Below are 16,919 nucleotides of genomic sequence, written 5' to 3'. Positions count from 1 at the left end.
TCCAATCTGTTCTGCATCACTTTTGTTCTCTCGTGTTAACCTGCGAGACGGGTTGGATTCAACCAGTTCTATGCATGACAACGGGAGAAGAGGGTCCCCGTCAACCACTGCAAAGGCTATGCTGGGGATCCTGGGACCTGCATGGACCAAAGCCAGTGGGGATGGAGGCTGTGGTAAGGAAGGGAATTGAGAGATGGGGTGAAAAAAATTGGCTGGATCAAACCTTATCATGTGACTGTTTTATTTTGGGATTCAGAGTGGTCTGTCACCGGCTCCATCTTATCTACATTCACCAGTCCCAAGGAAGACCAGTCAATCCAAGCTTTTGCATAGCTGAATGCATAACAGAACAAGGACTTTTTAAACCAACTTCATTCATCTTCTACTTTGCTGCAGAGCAGAACAAAACAATCCCCTTTTTTTTTGTTAAAAAACTGTACCCAATATGGTTACTGTAAAACAGAAGCAGCAGTCTCAGTGCCAATCAATACAAATTCAAGGTGGGGGGTGATCATAAGCCTGCTCCAATAAACTACCAAGTAACTCGTGCTTCATTACCTCCTTCGTGGATGGAAAGATTTAGGTTTGGCCTAGTGAAATGTTACATTCCACAAGAGAGTCGAGTGTTTAAGTACAATTCAGCTGCATGTTAGTAAGGGCAGACACCAATATGGCATTTATAAAATAATTCCAATGCACATTCCTGGAAAAGAAAATTGGATTTCTGAGGTTTAGTGAAACCGAAGTAAATTATCCTCCTGATGGTTACCTTAAGCCTATAAACAGAGCAAGACACACAGTGCCACAACCATTCCAATCATCCCGAGTCCTTCTTGTGAGCAGGCATCCCTAGAAACTCACTGTAGTTCTGGTTTGTTTAGGGGATACTGCAATAATATTGGCCATTGTTTGGTTTACTTAAGGTATCTTTACTGATACTGCACCACAGACTTTATTGAGCAATTAAAAATATACACAAAGGGACAATCTTCTTTCTGGGGTATATTTCCCCCCAAATTTGACTTTCTTCCAATTGAAGAACCCAGTTTCAAATGCGAAAAGGGCACTTGTTTCTACAGTAAATGTGCACATCTGCTCTGTTTGTTCCAAGTACTGTATTCATATATATATATATATCTCCTCTCTTTTTTAAAATCTCTGTTGTCATTATGCCTCCAAATTGCTTGGGGAAACTAAAATGTTCCTTGGTTGGGGAAGAATTAATTAAGTTGTTCTTTCAGATTCTATTTCTCCATAAATTTCAGCTAGCTTCTTAAACTCTGGTCCCCAGTCACCAAGGTAATTATAATCCTGGTCAGAATGTGTGGTAGCTGAATCCAAAGAACTGACAGATCCCACTTCTGACCTTTGACCCTCATATGCGTATGTCTGTAGAGAATCATATGGTGGTACGCTAGGGTCTAAGTCTGCTTCAGCCAGTCTTTGTCGAATAATTTCCTGAACATCTATGCTATCAAGGCTTGATGAAGTGGGATGTTTGGGTGTGGGCTTCACTTCAGGCCGAACATCCCTCCGATACTTCAGTTCTTCAGCTGCTGACGGGTTCCGAAGAGCAGTGATGTCAAAAGCTTCGGTGTCCTCCTCGCCCCCACCTTCGTCATCGTAGGTGACAACATTTTCCCGGACATCCTCTTCTGAGATTATCAGAGGCTCCTTTTTGCTGCGTCTTAGTGTAATGAAAAGGACCACTATTGCTGAGGGGAAAATTCGGGATAAGAAATCAGTTAGGTGTGCTGCCTGGTCAAAAGTGTTTCAGTACATAACACATCTGACTTTTAAACATCCACTATTTATCATTTAACTGACTGAAGGAAACTCATGCATTACCAAATCTTCAATACAGATCTCTTTTTGAAGGAACTCTAAGAACAGTTCCCCTATTATCTTACATAACTTAAGTAAATAATATTTTCCGGAATTTGAAGAGAATACCTTTTATTACAACCAACAGAACTGACACAAAATATTGTGCTTTTGAGCCATACTAGTATATACCACACCATTCAAGCCAAAGTGATATTTTCCGCTTCTAGAAAAGGTCTTAGCCCCAGTAAAGCACATGGCTAAGAGAGTGACGTGTGACCTGAAAGGCTGCCAGTTCATCTCAGCTCCCAAATCACCAGCCAGCCTTAGCCATGGTATCTGCAGTGCCCCCACCTGAATATATGTGGCCACAGAAAGGCCTACATGGATCCTAAGCACGGAAGATCCTACAACAGTCCTTTCCAGACACTGGCAAGTGAATATGGTTCCAGAATAGAAAGAATGGATGCATTGCTTATTATCTGACAAGTAGCAGAATTCCACTGCTTTGCATTATAATGCTTAACCCTTTCTGTGGTCACATATATTGTGAAGGAACCTTGGGAGCACAATGGAAGACAGCAAAGGGGGTGATGCAAAAATCACCCCTCAACCCCCCTCCCCTTCTTGAGCAAGGTGTTTCACAAATTGAGAAACAGAAGGGGGGATTTCTTTCTGGAGCCCCCATGTTATTTCGGCCCACTCAGTTCGCGAGGGTTTCCCAGACCTCAGGAGCAGCTTTTCAGTGGAAACAGGAGGCAGCTGCCAAGGAAGATGGGAGAGATTCCATCCACAAAACTCCTTCCATTCACAGGACCCTACTGCTCTGAGTTTAATTCTAAGAAAAAATCAGATCTGGGTCAGTCACTGTGTGTAGGACTTTATTATCAAGCTGTGTACATATGTATGTATGCATGTATGCATTATGTATGTATGCAGACTTGAAAAATGTTGACACTTGACCAAATGAGAATTTTAACTATTCACATTACTCTGGGTGGGAGAAAATGCATTTCCAAGGACATTTATCTAATGCCCCTCTCAACAAGGCTTTGCACTGTTATCAGCTTATCCCACAGAGATAATCAGCAAACGGCTTTCATACAGCTGCACTTTTGGTGGTGGAATTTATTTCAAAAACATTAGCCTCATCTCCTAGCTTTATCACTTTCCCCCAGAGTGCTGGACACACAACTCACAAACATGACTTCCTGAAATCTTACCAAATTACCTGAGTAGATAGACAACACTAATTACGCAGTGGCCATGGTTAAATTAATTCCACCAGATGCCAGCTGTTCTGTGCCCTGCTTTAGACGCCCATCTAGTTTAGCAAAACCTATTAATTTCAGCAAACCCCCTCTCAAAGTCAACACTTTGTATTTCTAGTTACCTCCTATCACAAGCAGTTCAGAATGGCATTAAACACCATAGTGTGGCTGCAATCATCTGAAAGATACGGAAAAGACACCGGTATTTAATTCTCAGACAGGCTTACCCAGGAGAATGACGACACACAGCAGGATGGCAATCAAGGCTCCCGTACTTAGTCCCGCAGAGGAAAGGAATGCCTCAGCACTGCAGGTTCGCACACGCCCATCTCTTTCACATGCACACACGTGGATCACTAGGGTGGCACTGCTGCTGAGAGAAGGGATCCCCCCATCAGAGATCACAACAGGGAGGTAATATGCATCCTGGATCGTCCGACTAAATCGCCTTCTTCGGGTCACAATGCTGGCTGTGTTATCTAGAGGTGCAAAAGGCAAGACAGAATGGTCATTAAAGATTATAATTTAATCATCTTTGTCCCATTTGATTTGCTCTCAACTCTGTTTTGGAGATGCCAAAAGAGACCGTCTCATTCTCAAAAGCTGAGCAGCAATAAAAAAAAATGGAAGGGCTATGGTAGAGCATCTGCTTTGCATACAGAAGATCCAAGGATTTTAATGTGGCATCACCAGTTAAAAGAATCAGGCAGTAGACAGCTACCTGTTTAGTTAATTAACTGAAATGACATTTTAATTGGTATTAGAAATTAATAGTATTTTTATTTGCTAACATGAGTATTTAGGACTAAGGAGGTGAAGGGAGGTTTTTCAGAAATTGCTGGGCAGTGTTTAATTTGGTTACTGTTGATATGCCATTGTGTCTGCCTCAAGAGACTCAGTTGGCCCACATTGGGCCAATAGGATACCATGGGGCAGGCCATGTTGGGGTCAGGATCCCAGTGCTGATGGGGTGTATGAAGTATGGCAGTGGGAGAAGGTGGTTTGTAGACAGAGATATGGTCATGCTTCCAACCTTCATCCCATCCCAAAACATACTCTTCTCCAACACTGGTTTTGTGCAATGCCAGGTCTATCAACAATAAGATCTCTGTTCTCCAGGACTACCTGGTAGAACAGGCAGTAGACCTGGCTTGTGTGACCAGGACCTGGGTGAGGGATGGTGAAACAGTTGCCCCACGTTTCTCAGTCCTTCACCAGCCTCAGACTGATGGATGGTGTGTGTGTGGCATTATTTATTCAGGAGGTTTTCTCCTTCCTTTGTCCTTTCTTTCTCCTTCCTTTTTTCTTTGTCCTGAGACAAAGATTGCTTGCATTGAATGTGTGGGCCTTGTGTGGAATGCTGAGGAGAGCTTGGTCATTTGGCTGGTATACTGTCTGCCTAATGAACCAGCCAATGTCCTGCCTGACCTGATGGAGGCTGTATCTGCCTGGTCATTAGAGTATCCCAGACTACTGTGACCTTCTCTCAGGCTAAGGACCTAGTGTCATCCATGGTGGCACTGGGGCTCTCCCAATTTGTTTCAGCTTCCACACATCAAGTGGGACACACACTGGATCTTATCTTTGCATCAGGGATTACAATGGACAATAACACCATGATTGGACCATCTTGATAGTTGACTCTAAGATTAAGTGGTGTGACTTTTGCCCCTTTTAGCTCCATAGTATTCCTTGGAGCTGAGGCAGATGAAATGGGAGCTATGACAACTAGAGAGAGTGTAGTGAGAAGTTTGTGACAAAGCTACAAGAACATCCTATATGTCATTTATGAAGACCTATGAGATGGCAATGAAGGCTGCAAAGAAGGAGTTCTATGCAATCTCCATTGCTTTTGCAAAGTCATACCGAGCCCAATTATTTAGACTAATTCAATTTTTAACTTTTAACTAAAGAGCATGCCAGTAAAGAGGCATCATTTGAGAACAGGAAAAGGGGTGGGGGAGGGCGATGCTTGGGAAAGTGTACTTATGAAACTCTGCAATGGCCTTCTGGCACTCTGGCAATGTCCTCAAAGGTAGAAGGAATGATCCTGCAATGACTCAATAAGCTTTACCTATGTTTTCAAATGAGAAAGTAGTTTGAACATTACTTGGCAACCTTTACAATATACTGGTCTGTCCCCATAGGAACCAGAAACTGCCCATTGTGACATCAGAGGCAATATCACAGAATACATTGCTGACTGGGAATAGAGGGGGAAATTTCAGAGCCTACATGTTTATGCAGATGCTTATATACTGATCTCTTTTTGAAATTGACCACTGTGACATCAGAGGCAATGTCACAGGACACATGGATGACTGGAAAGAGGCTGGTGCTGGGGGCAGTTTTCAGAGCCTACAGATCTGAGAAGATGCTTAAATACTCGCCTGTCCCCATAGAGAACAGGAACTGGCCACTGTGACATCAGAGGCAATGGCACAGAACATCCTGCTGACTGAGAAGAGGCTGATGGTGGAGGTAGTTTTCAGAGCAGCAGAGGGGAAGCAGAAAGGGAAAAAGTGGACAGATGGATGAACTCCCAACTCAGTTTTGACACCCAGCTTTACAGAGTGGCACCTATGTTATTATGGCACAGCCATGGCTCCATCCACACAAAGAGAAGGCAGCTGCCAAGTATCACCCACTTTCTCATGAGGCAGTGACATAAGGTTTTGTGTCCCCAGAGTCACTTGCATTTACCAGATGAGGAAAGGATGAATGAATGAAAGAAAGGACGTATGAGAAAGAGTGGAAGAACAAGAACCGAGAGTTCCTTCACCCTCAGGCTGATTCCTCATTCCCCACCTGCTGCCCAGCTCATGCTGCTGAGAGCACTAGTTCCCCAACCAGGATTTTTTCAAAGTGGAGTGCTGTGGGGGCACTCATTAAATTAAAATTAGTTAAAGTTATATTAAATTACCAATAATTAAAGCCTGAGTGCTTTACCATGGTTCCTTACAAAACACAGAGAAGCTGCGTGCGTTGATGTGAAGTCTGCAATGCTGCTTCTCAAGTTTGTGGGAGGGAGGAGACAGTGGAATGGACTCAAAAATCTCCCAGCAGCAGTGCGTTCTGGTCAGAGAGGGTGAAGCTGTCTGCTCCACCAAACACAGTACTTTACTTCCTCCCCCATAGAAGTATATGTTCATCATTCACTTATCCGGGGAGCAAACAAAAGGACACCACTGCACCAGCAGCCAAATTTGCTGTCTGCCTCTGATGACCACTGAAAATCCAGCCTCTCTCCATCTGTGCAGTCCCATTCCAGAGTTCTGTCTGTTGGTCACATTTGAATGTGGTGGCCTGTTTGTCAGCTTGTGATTCATTGAAGCAACTATACTGTATGATCATATGTATCCCCTGCTTATTAACCCCGGTCATTGATTGAACCCTACTTTACTAACCCTGTGCATTGCAAGAAAAGAAGGAGGGGTGGGAACCAAGGTTGCCAGAACTCCAAAGGCCAGTGAAACCTTTGAAGTGCAAAGGGCTAAGCTAGCCTCTCTGGCGCCTCCTAAACGGAGCAAGGACATCACCAGGGGGGAGAGCGCAGCCATCTCCAGGAAGAGATAACAGGCGTGTGAAGGTATCACTTGTAGAATTGACTGTGGTTTTATTATGAGAAATGATTTAAAGGGCCCTCCTTTGATGTGTATCCATATATGCCAATGTTTCAAGCTATTCTTTATCACTTTCAATGCCTACCAGTAGAGAGAGTAACATTGTTGTAATCAATAAATGAAACTTAGTTTTAAACAAAGACAAGTCTGATCATTTTGGAACTTCAATGAACCCTTTGCTGACACTGTTGAGTACTGGCTTTTATATGTAGACTGGATTCACTTATACTATGTTACTAGTTCACCTTCTAGATTTTCTTGATTTACATTACAGTGTACAGAAAGTACCGATGACAGTGTGGATCCAGCTATGAGGGTCAACAACTGAAGATATTACAGTATTCTGTACATTTCTTGAACATTTATCCACTGATAGCAACACACTATTTTGTTACAGCCTGGCTGCAACAATAATATACAGTAGAATATCTAGCTTATGCTTTACTCAGTTGCTTGCTATACTCAATTGAAAAAAGTATGGTTTAAAAAGATCTCATGAACTGATACTTTTAATCCTAATATTTTATAAGAATTTGTTTCATATGTTCCATATGTGTACCTACAACAAACAAGAATATGCCACCTCTCAAGAAGTTTCTGAGGCAGTGAACAAACAATAAACAATAAAACCCAGTAAAAAAACAATAAAACCCAGCGAACAAACAATAAAACAATAAAACCCAGTAAAAAACTGACATTGTAAGTAGCAGTATGAATGCTAAAAAACTGTGACAAGGACTGAATCTTTTCTCAAGCTTGCATGATGACAATTAAGGCAAAATGCTGAAGGCAACAAAGATAAACAGAAGAAACTGTGCAAATCTGCAGTAAAAGCAGTTGAATAAACCAACCTACAGACATTTCCCCACAGAAAACAAGCCTGAGTAAAAAGGGGGGGGGGAGCCTCATCACATTCAGTGCTAGATAGATAGTTACAATGAAGGCATTCCACAAAAAGGTGTGCCACAAAAGAGAAGACTTTTGTGGCACCTCAGTGGAAGAAAAAACATGGTGATGATGATGATCATAAGTATTGGCGAGGCTCACATAAGGTACCATAGCCAAATCATTTAGTGCCTCAAAGGTAAGAACCCACACTTTAATTTAGGCTTGGACATAAACTGAGAACTGGTTGAGCTGCACTGGTGAGATCAGATGTGTTCCCTCTAATCAGTCTAGCTGCTGACATTCCCAGGTCTGGTACAGGGAAGTTGCCAAAGAAGGATTTGGGGATGTGGAATGGTATGGTATGTCCCAATCTCGTCAGATCTCAGAAGCTAATCAGGGTTGATACTTGGAAGGGAGACCACCAAGGAAGACTCTGCAGAGGAAGTCCATGGCCAATTACCTGCTTCTTATTTGCCTTGAACACCCCTTACTGGGGTAGCCATACAGTTGGACAGAATTGGTGTACATAATAAGGATGCAGCATGTTCATCAGTAATGATGGACAAATCATGCTTCTCAAGGTAGGACTGCTGTTGGGTGCAGCTGTCAGCGCTATGACACATGCTATGCTCTATAGTTGGGATTTGAATATCAATTTGTGGATATTATTGTTAAGGATCAAGCATGAACCAGGCCAGCTAATGGGTCATGTTGGTTGCATCATTCCTGAACTGAAAAACAAGCTGCTTTTTTTCTTTGGTGGTTCATTTTTGCAGTTCGTTTTTCTAGACAGCCTGGTGCCGATTCAGTCAATTCCTAGGCAATGCTGGAGGTGGACTTCTGGGAGCCCTAGAAACATCTGTAGCAGGTGTCCAAGCTTGACTGGCAGCTCTTGGAGCCAATCATGGGACTCCTAGGCTGTTTTCGCACTGACCTTAATCAGCAGCGACGCCCCTCTTCACCGCGCAGGATCGGCGCGGATTTCGCACTAATTGCCGTGGAGCACCCGGAAGAGCCGAAAAGTCCCGCGGCTTTTGCGGCGTAAACGGAAACCGCCAAAACCCAGTTTCCATTTGCGCCGCAAAAGCCGTGGGACTTTCTGGTTCTTCCGGGTGCTCCGCGGCAATTAGTGCGAAATCCGCGCCGATCCTGCGCGGTGAAGAGGGGCGTCGCTGCTGATTAAGGTCAGTGCGAAAACAGCCCTATTGTGCTCTAGGGGAGCAGACACCCTTGGTGGGATCACATGAGAGATCTGACCTGACCAAGCCACACCTCCCATCCAGATTTACTGTGTGAGATTGCATGCACACATCTGCCCCCGAGCCTCACCCATATTGACCTCATTTTAGGATGGGCTGAGACCGGATTAGATTTCTAAAATGTAGGCAGGACACATTTCCCAGCTGTCTGAATGGCCAGGGCGCATGATGTGAGCACCCCACATGCACAGGAGCAGCCTGAAGGCTCCTCTTGCGCGTGTGCAGCCTGTGCCTCTCCCAGCAGCAGGGCAGGGCCTGCATGATTGCTGCAGCTCTCAGCAAAGAGAACCAGCTTTTTCAAAGCTGGGATACTGCCATGCCAAATTCCCAGGGTGATCCCACCCCGACTCAGCTGCTTTCACTTTGCAGCATGAAGAGAGAAGAGTTAGTTGTTGTGAGAGCTGAAGCTGAGCTTTCCTGGGGCACCTGCTTGGGGGGGGGGGGGCTAGAACTCAGACAGTTCAAATCCATGTTGTACTTTTCAGTTTTTTAAAGTGAGTTTGTACTGTGCCTTACATGTTGATTGGTTCCCTATACACAATTTATGTGACCATTTATACATGAAACGTATACTGCTACACAAAATAAGGTTGAAAAATGAGTACATTTCATGGGAAAATCTGGTGTGAAGAAACAAAATTCACTCAAGAGTGAACTGAAATCAAAATGTGGATTTTGATGATAGAGAAAAAACAGGGGTCAGAAATTCACAAGTTTCTCTAAGCCTAATTCACCTCCTCTCTCTGTAGCATCTCTCTTCTTCTTGCATTCTCTGGGTCAGTAAAGCTAAACACCTGCAATTTTTTGTCTTGAATGTGCCAGCTAGAACTAGGCTTTGTAAAAAAATCATCAAAATATGTTCTGGTAGTTCTTATGGTAGTCTAAATGACAAGTGAATGTCTCCTATCTTTCCTCTTGGATCTCACCTTACAGCAGGAGACAAATGGTTATGTTTATTCACCTTAAATTCAGGTTCCTAGAAGTGCAAACGATGCTGGGGGTCTTTGGCTGGCGCACTCAGTGTAAGAGCTGATGCGGTACAGGGGTTAGAATTTCCACTAGGAGACATCAGATGATCATCACTTCTCAGGACAGGGGAGAGAATGACCATGTATTTTTGAGCACTTGGCGGAAGGGCAGAATAACCCATAGTAGACAACATCATAGAGGGAGACATTCCCTTTACACCAGAATCCTTTCTTTTAAATTACTGGCCTAATATAAAACTTTCTCAGTTGAAGAAAGAATTAGCAACTCTTTTGTTGATGGCAGCAAAGCTCTTGATTGCCCAATATTGGAAACGAGATGTGTCCCCTAACAAACAGCAATGGTTGACCAAAGTGTGGGAAGTAGCAGCTCTAGATAAATTAGCTATACAAATAAGAGTATTAGACATACAACAGAAGAACAATAACTTTATTGAGAAATGGTTTCCTTTCTTTAACTATATAAATTTAGAAGAAGATTTTGAAAAATATATTCCAAAAAAGTATATTAATTTTTCATATTATTGAAGATTCTTTTATATTACAAATTATAAGTTATTTATTGAATGATAATGTACTATAAACATGGGTGAAATGTGTAACAGTGGAAAACAATCAAAGGGTTTAGAGGCGCTCTACTTAACATGAATGATATTTATGCCATGACTATAATGTACGTATATCATTGTAAGTATTTGTTGTTGAGTGTGCATTTGATTGTTGGTTTTGGTTGAAAAATTAATAAAAAATTTAAAGTAAAAAAAAAATGAAATAGATGGAAGCAGTTGTGGAGGGGCAGGCCAATCTAAACCGAGGCCATGGTGCTGAGAAAGGCGGAACATAGTTGTCACTTCTTTCCTACTCAGCTTAAAGCAACCTGGGGGAAAATGCCAGGGGGGAAAGGAGCTATCCTGTCCCCGCACCCTCTCTGGTACCACAGCCACAATTCATTCTCCATCCTCTCATGAAGCTATTTTTAAAGGCTAAATTACATGGCGAGGAGGAGGAATCTGCTCACACCCAAGACCATTGTTTCTTACCACTCATTTTAATGGTATGCTATATTGCTTAGCTATATTCTTAGCTATATTTATTGCTTGGTTACTTCTGCATCTTGGCTCTAGCTAGCCCTTCCCAGCAACTAACCCCACCATCTATATATCAGGCTCAAGGAAGCCTATTCAATGTTTCTGAAGAAGTGTGCACACACACACACACACAAAAGCTTATACCCAGAATTAAATTCTGATGGTCTTAAAGGTGCCACCGGACTCAAACTTTGTTCTATACTATGAAACATATCTTATTTATTTGGGTATCTTTGCACATGTGTGTGCGTGCGTGTGCATGTGTGTCCCTGGGCCTGGACGTCGTGGTCATCTCTGTCGACTCCTACTGGGGCCTGGAGGACACATTCCAGGAAGTGGCTGGACAGCCTGCCTCTGCCTCCTGACCCAGGTATTCCAAGGAAGTCTCCCATCCAAACACTTGCCAGGGTTGGCCCCGCTTAGCTTCCGAGATTGGGCTGGCCTGGCCTATCCAGGGCAGGGCTACCACAAAACACATCAAAGGCAAGCACGGGGGGTGCACCAGAGATAGAACTGGAGAGGTATCGCATGTGATCGCCAGAGCACTTTGGAGAGCATTCCGTGGCGTATTATTCATAATCTGATGGTTCTTAACAATACGTGCTGCAGAACAGGCTAGCAGAAGAGGATAGGGGAGAATGTGCCCCCCCCAAGGCAAATTTTAATTTCTTGCTGAGCTTTGTTTGTGTTAAGCGTTTCATCTCTTCTCTGCCATCTAAGGTGTTGTGATTAATTAAAGATCAACATTATACAGCTGTATATTTAGGTTTGCTTTTATAATGCTCCTGAAGCAAGATCTGGCAAATCTAAGTCCACCCTTTGTTCACAAAAGACTAGTCTGCCATTTTTGCTCCCAAGTTTTTCTTCAGGACTTTTTCCCCTCTCAAAAACTATTACATTTTCTGAATCAAGTCTTTGCCCCTGATTATCACAGAACTTGCATTGGGATGTGATTAATTTGGTTCTATTACTTTCATTCTTATACAAGTTGTATATTGGATTTTTAATTCTCTGTGGATTATGCATTCTATATATTCAATTATTTGATGCACATGTTGCTGGAGCTGTCAGTCAGTTGCAGCACCCCCCATTTATGCTCTCTCACTCTTCCCCTCCCCCCCTAGCACACCACCAATGCATCTTTTCCCCATCCCCTCCATATTTCACCACTCATTCCAACCCCTCCCCCAAGGTAAGTGACCATGCCGGTGTGTGCAGAGTGGGAAAAGGTGCAGAGAGAGGCTTGCTGTTTGGGAGAAAGGGGGGAAGCTGTCAGTTGGTTGCAGCCCTCCTATTTTGCACTCTCCCACTCCTCCTCTCCTCCCAGCACACCACCAACAAGTCTTTTCCTTCCTCCCACCACCCCTCCATAGCCAACTACTCATTCCAAATCCCCTGCCCCAAGTAACTTGAGAATGAGCATGCAGGCACCTGCAGAGTGGGAAAGTAATTACGCATGAAAGAATGGCGTCAGTGAACATCAGAGTTAAACTTAGTGTCAATTGGTTAATAAACGTGTGAGAAAGGAAGGTTTAGAAGGAGGGTGAAGTGTGGAGTCAAATGGCCGGGGCGTCAAGGGGGGGAAGTACATACATGCTATTTTGGTATGAGCTTGAGGAGGAAAGGGAACTTTGACTCTGAAAATCTACTTCTGAAAATGGCAGACATATAGTGGATGACCACTGAATGTAGAAGGGAAAATGAAATCTGATAGGAGAGGGAGATGAGCATGTGAATACATGTAGAAACAAATTTTTGAAGCAACAGAAAAGTGAAGAGAGATCAGGGGTAAAACCAAGGGGTAAGACCAGAAAAGTCTTATGTGAGAGATAGGTTAGGTGGGGAAAATGTTATCTGGTCCAAGATTATTTTTCAAGGCTGAGGAGGGATTTGAATACAGATTGTTCCAGTCCACATCCAGCCCCATAGCTAAGAGTCACAGGGGAAGGGGGCCACGGGGGGGGGGGGGGGGCGTAGGAGGGGGGCCATGGGGGTGAGAGCAAGAAGGTGGAGAGGGTGGGGGCCACCCCTCCCCCCTCCAGTGTGATTTAAATAGCATGTCAGCTCCGATTCCCCTTCTACCTTTCCTGGAGCTCAGCCTGCAGTGATCAGCTTCCAGTTCTGAAGTTCAAAAGAAGTCTGATTTGTATCTCTGCGCTCCCTCCCCACTCCCCTGCTTTCCTGTCCCCTTCCCCAATCGGGAGCAGCAGGGAACGCACAGGGCTTGTACATGCTGGCTGGGAGAGACATGTCCTGGCTGCCCTCCTCCCTCCCTCACACCTCAAAAGGACTCCAGCTGCCCTTGCAGCCTGGGCAATTTAGGGGCCTCTCGTCCCACCCACCCAAGAACTGACCGTTCAAGCTCATGGAGGTGGAAAACAAGGCAGTACATGGAGCCCCCAGCTTTTCATGGCTGGACTCAAGGCTGCTGGGAGTAGGGCGTGGGGTTGGATGCCCACCTACCCACCTAACTTTTGGAATCTGCCCGGCTGCCTGCCCACCCAACTCTACTCAGAATGTTTCAGGGGAGAGCTTGCGGGGCCGCTACCTGCTTCATGTGCTGAGGCGATTCGGGTGAGAGGTCCCGAGGGGGAGGGGGGAGCCAAGGCTTGGGGAGGGGGTCCGTAAAATCCACAAGGAGGCTGGGCCCTCTGGGCCCCATAGGGTGCTATGGGCCTGCCCACATCCAAGATACTGTGCCATCTTTTTCCAGCGTTTGCCTGTTTTCTACTCTGGAAATTGTGGGATGCTTTTAATATGGCTTGCTAGACCAGTGAGGACACTCAACGTACAAGCCAGGAATGCTGAGAACTTCAACACAAAAATGATCCCCAAGTGAACTCATTTTGAGTAAGTTCTCTCACTTATACAACATGCTGTATAAGAACACAAGGACAGCCAGCCGACAAAGCTACTATAAGCCGCTGTCTGTGTTCAGAACAGATGTGCAGAAGCTGTACAGGGGACAGAGTCTCCAAGCAGACATTTAGGCCAGAGTCTTCATTCTGGTCTGCCTCCCTGTTACTAATGGGCTGCTACTTGGACCCCTCTGCATTTGTGCTCCAGCTTCCAGACTGCCTGATGGCCCCAGGCTGCACCAATGCTCCGGGGACTGTTTTCCAGTAAAAGGGGTGGCCTCCAGTTATGCATCTGGTCCCTTATTCCCCATGGGGCCCTCCCCCCAGGGCCTCAAAACTGGTGCCTTTGGACTGTTGGTCATCTGGGGGGAAAGTGTGGCATCATTTTTTGAAGTAGTGATTTTTCCGATTCCTTTTTAAAAAGCATAGCACACTGCCACCCTATGGACACTTTTGTGGGTGTCAGTCCCATTGAATACATCTGAGTCAGATTCTAAGTAACCCCACTTAGGGTAACACTCCTGGGCACTAACATGTCTCACTGAAAGTAGCAGGCTGAAGACCGGGCAGGGTGGGGGTGGAGGGACAGGCAAACAAAATATCTGAACCTTGGAGAAAAAAGAGGGTAAACCACAACTGCAGCTTCACTTAAAGTAAAATCCTAAGGAGACTTGCATCAATCTACAGCCACTGAAATCATTGTGGTTAAAAACGTTTAACTCCGCATTAAAAGCTCAAAACTCAAGTCATCCTGATAACAGATTGTCAGGAAAAAAGATTATATTTTGCTTATTGACTTAAATGATTTTGAAGTATTGTAGAAGTGCCATTTTACAGAACTAATTTTTATACTTAAAAAAAAAGAGAGTTAAGGCCATGGTTTGCAATGCAATATTCTACAACAGCATACAAGATGTAGGAATAACATCCCATTAGTTCATAATGCTGTCCTTCATTAGCCTTTTAAAAAGCCAACAGAAGTAATAGTTGCAAGCAGAATGATGTTGCAGCATTACTCAAGCAAGGAGCTGATGTAAATTTCCGTAATGTCGCTTTTGCACAGTATGCTGAACACAAAGAAGCCTCAGAGAGAGTACAAAAACATAGTAAAATACAGAATGGGAATGAATACTACAAGGTTTGCGACTTGCAGGGTGCAAGTGTGGTGTCCTTGCCCTAAACCACCTCTGCCCTGATAGATGAAGGGTTTCAGCCACTGACAAACAAAGATTAAAGGAAAGGAAGTCGTTCCATTCAACAAGGCATCCAAGACAAACAAAGGGCCTCGTTCCCATTTACCTTCATTGTCCTTCAGCGTAAAGTTGGGATTTAAAGAAAGACTGTTGTCCAGAGAAAACCGGAACCTTTGTCCGTTGGTAAAGTCATCTTTGTCGGTGGCACTGATAGTCTGAATAATCTGAAAGGACAATGAAATAGTTGTGATAAAGTTTGAACTGGACTCACATTTTGCCAGAACTCAGCTGAATCTTGTAAACGTAGTTCCATTTCACAACCTTCTACTTGGCAACTATCGGTTTTAATTAAGTGTGAGGCTTTTAACTTCTTTTTGCTGCATCCTTCCTTTATTCTCTTTCCTTTTGTCTCAATTAATTGATTTCTATTTTATTTGTTACAGATTAATGATTTCAATAACCCCCTTCTTCTATTACTGGCTGATACAAACAGCGTTATTTTCTCCGCTGTAGTGAGTCAGAGACGCTGTATTACACATGCAGATTTCCCCACAACTCACAACTGTATACACCAGACTCCAACAAGACGGTCGCAGCAGAAACTGTTCTGAAGAAGATATCAAAATGGTGTCTCGATTAACTGGCAGACCATCAGTTGTTATACTTCACTGGACCTGCACTGAATTGTTATATTGGATTTATATCCCGCCCTCCACTCCGAAGAGTCTCAGAGCAGCTCACAATCTCCTTTACCTTCCTCCCCCACAACAGACACCCTGTGAGGTGGGTGGGGCTGGAGAGGGCTCTTACAGCAGCTGCCCTTTCAAGGACAACCTCTGCCAGAGCTATGGCTGACCCAAGGCCATTCCAGCAGGTGCAAGTGGAGGAGTGGGGAATCAAACCTGGTTCTCCCAGATAAGAGTCCGCACACTTAACCACTACACCAAACTGGCTCTCCAACTTCAACTGTTAAACTTTACTGCAGCATGCACTGCATACAGGGACTGTATGCACTGTATTGTTTGAACTGTATATATTAACAATTGTTTTTTTTACACAGTTAAGGATAATTGCTTTCTTTTCCCCCCTTTGTGTGGCCTCTGGTACTCAGTCCATTTTGTGCTGTTAAAATTTTCTAACTCTGCCACTTTGCCTGATTTTTGTAGCATGATATATTTAGACCAAGATGTGAGATGAGTTAAACAAAGGCCCAACACTGTAAGTTACTGCATACTGGCAAAGTCCGTATACGTTTGGAAGATTTGATAAAGATATATTTTGGCACAAATGCTACTGGGAAGAATACAATAAACACAATCTTCTTTTTGTCATGAGGTCTTCCCATATTTGCTGAGGCCTTGGGCCTTTGTTCTCTGTAACTCTGATGGGAATATTGGGGGAGGATGTGGGGGGTTGCTTTTGTCTACTTGCTTTCTCTTTTGTCTGTAACACAATGAAGTATTCACCCCACCCTGGTAGGGAGGCTCCTGTCTGGGATTCAAGGACACAACATCTCCTGGCAGAGACTGTCTTGGCACCTGGTGGCATGCAATGGGAAGGCTGGGTGAGAAACTGTTACCTTTGCTTTGCATGGGCTTTTTGCTCTGGATTTTGGTGGGCTTCTAACGGCCCAGGAGAGGGTATATAGATCTGGCTTAGAGGGTAATAGCCAGAGTCATACCTGCTGTAATGTGTCTATCAATAAAACCTTTTCTGAATCTCAGCAAGAGGCCTAGCTATTGAGGACCATTCAGGAGCTGACATAGCATCAGATATCCAGAAGGGGGCACTCCTGTTTTGGATTACCTCCGTGCCTTGAGCACAGCAAAGGAACCCGACAGCAGGGCAAACCTGGATGCTGGGACCGGCAAACCTGGACTCACTGAAAAACCTCTATTGGATTCAGGGACCATCCCTAAAGTCCCATGG

At 44.2% G+C, this 16,919-nt stretch overlaps 1 protein-coding gene across 4 annotated transcripts in view; it reads right to left on the bottom strand.

Moving 5' to 3' along the window:
- Positions 1 to 224: 224 nt before the first annotated feature.
- Positions 225 to 16,919, bottom strand: part of LOC132575496 (cadherin-18) — a 435,072-nt gene continuing 418,377 nt past the window's right edge. For all 4 annotated transcript variants that reach the window (XM_060244301.1, XM_060244302.1, XM_060244303.1 and 1 more), the window contains 3 exons: positions 15,097 to 15,214; positions 3,323 to 3,574; positions 225 to 1,715 (listed from right to left, as the gene is read on the bottom strand). In XM_060244301.1, coding sequence (XP_060100284.1) covers positions 1,225 to 1,715; positions 3,323 to 3,574; positions 15,097 to 15,214 — 861 coding nt within the window. In that variant the 3' untranslated portion in view covers positions 225 to 1,224. The remainder of the gene's footprint in view (positions 1,716 to 3,322; positions 3,575 to 15,096; positions 15,215 to 16,919) is intronic.

Source organism: Heteronotia binoei, chromosome 7 (assembly GCF_032191835.1).
Source record: "Heteronotia binoei isolate CCM8104 ecotype False Entrance Well chromosome 7, APGP_CSIRO_Hbin_v1, whole genome shotgun sequence".
Classification (NCBI taxonomy): domain Eukaryota; kingdom Metazoa; phylum Chordata; class Lepidosauria; order Squamata; family Gekkonidae; genus Heteronotia; species Heteronotia binoei.
This window is presented reverse-complemented; position numbering and strand designations above follow the sequence as displayed.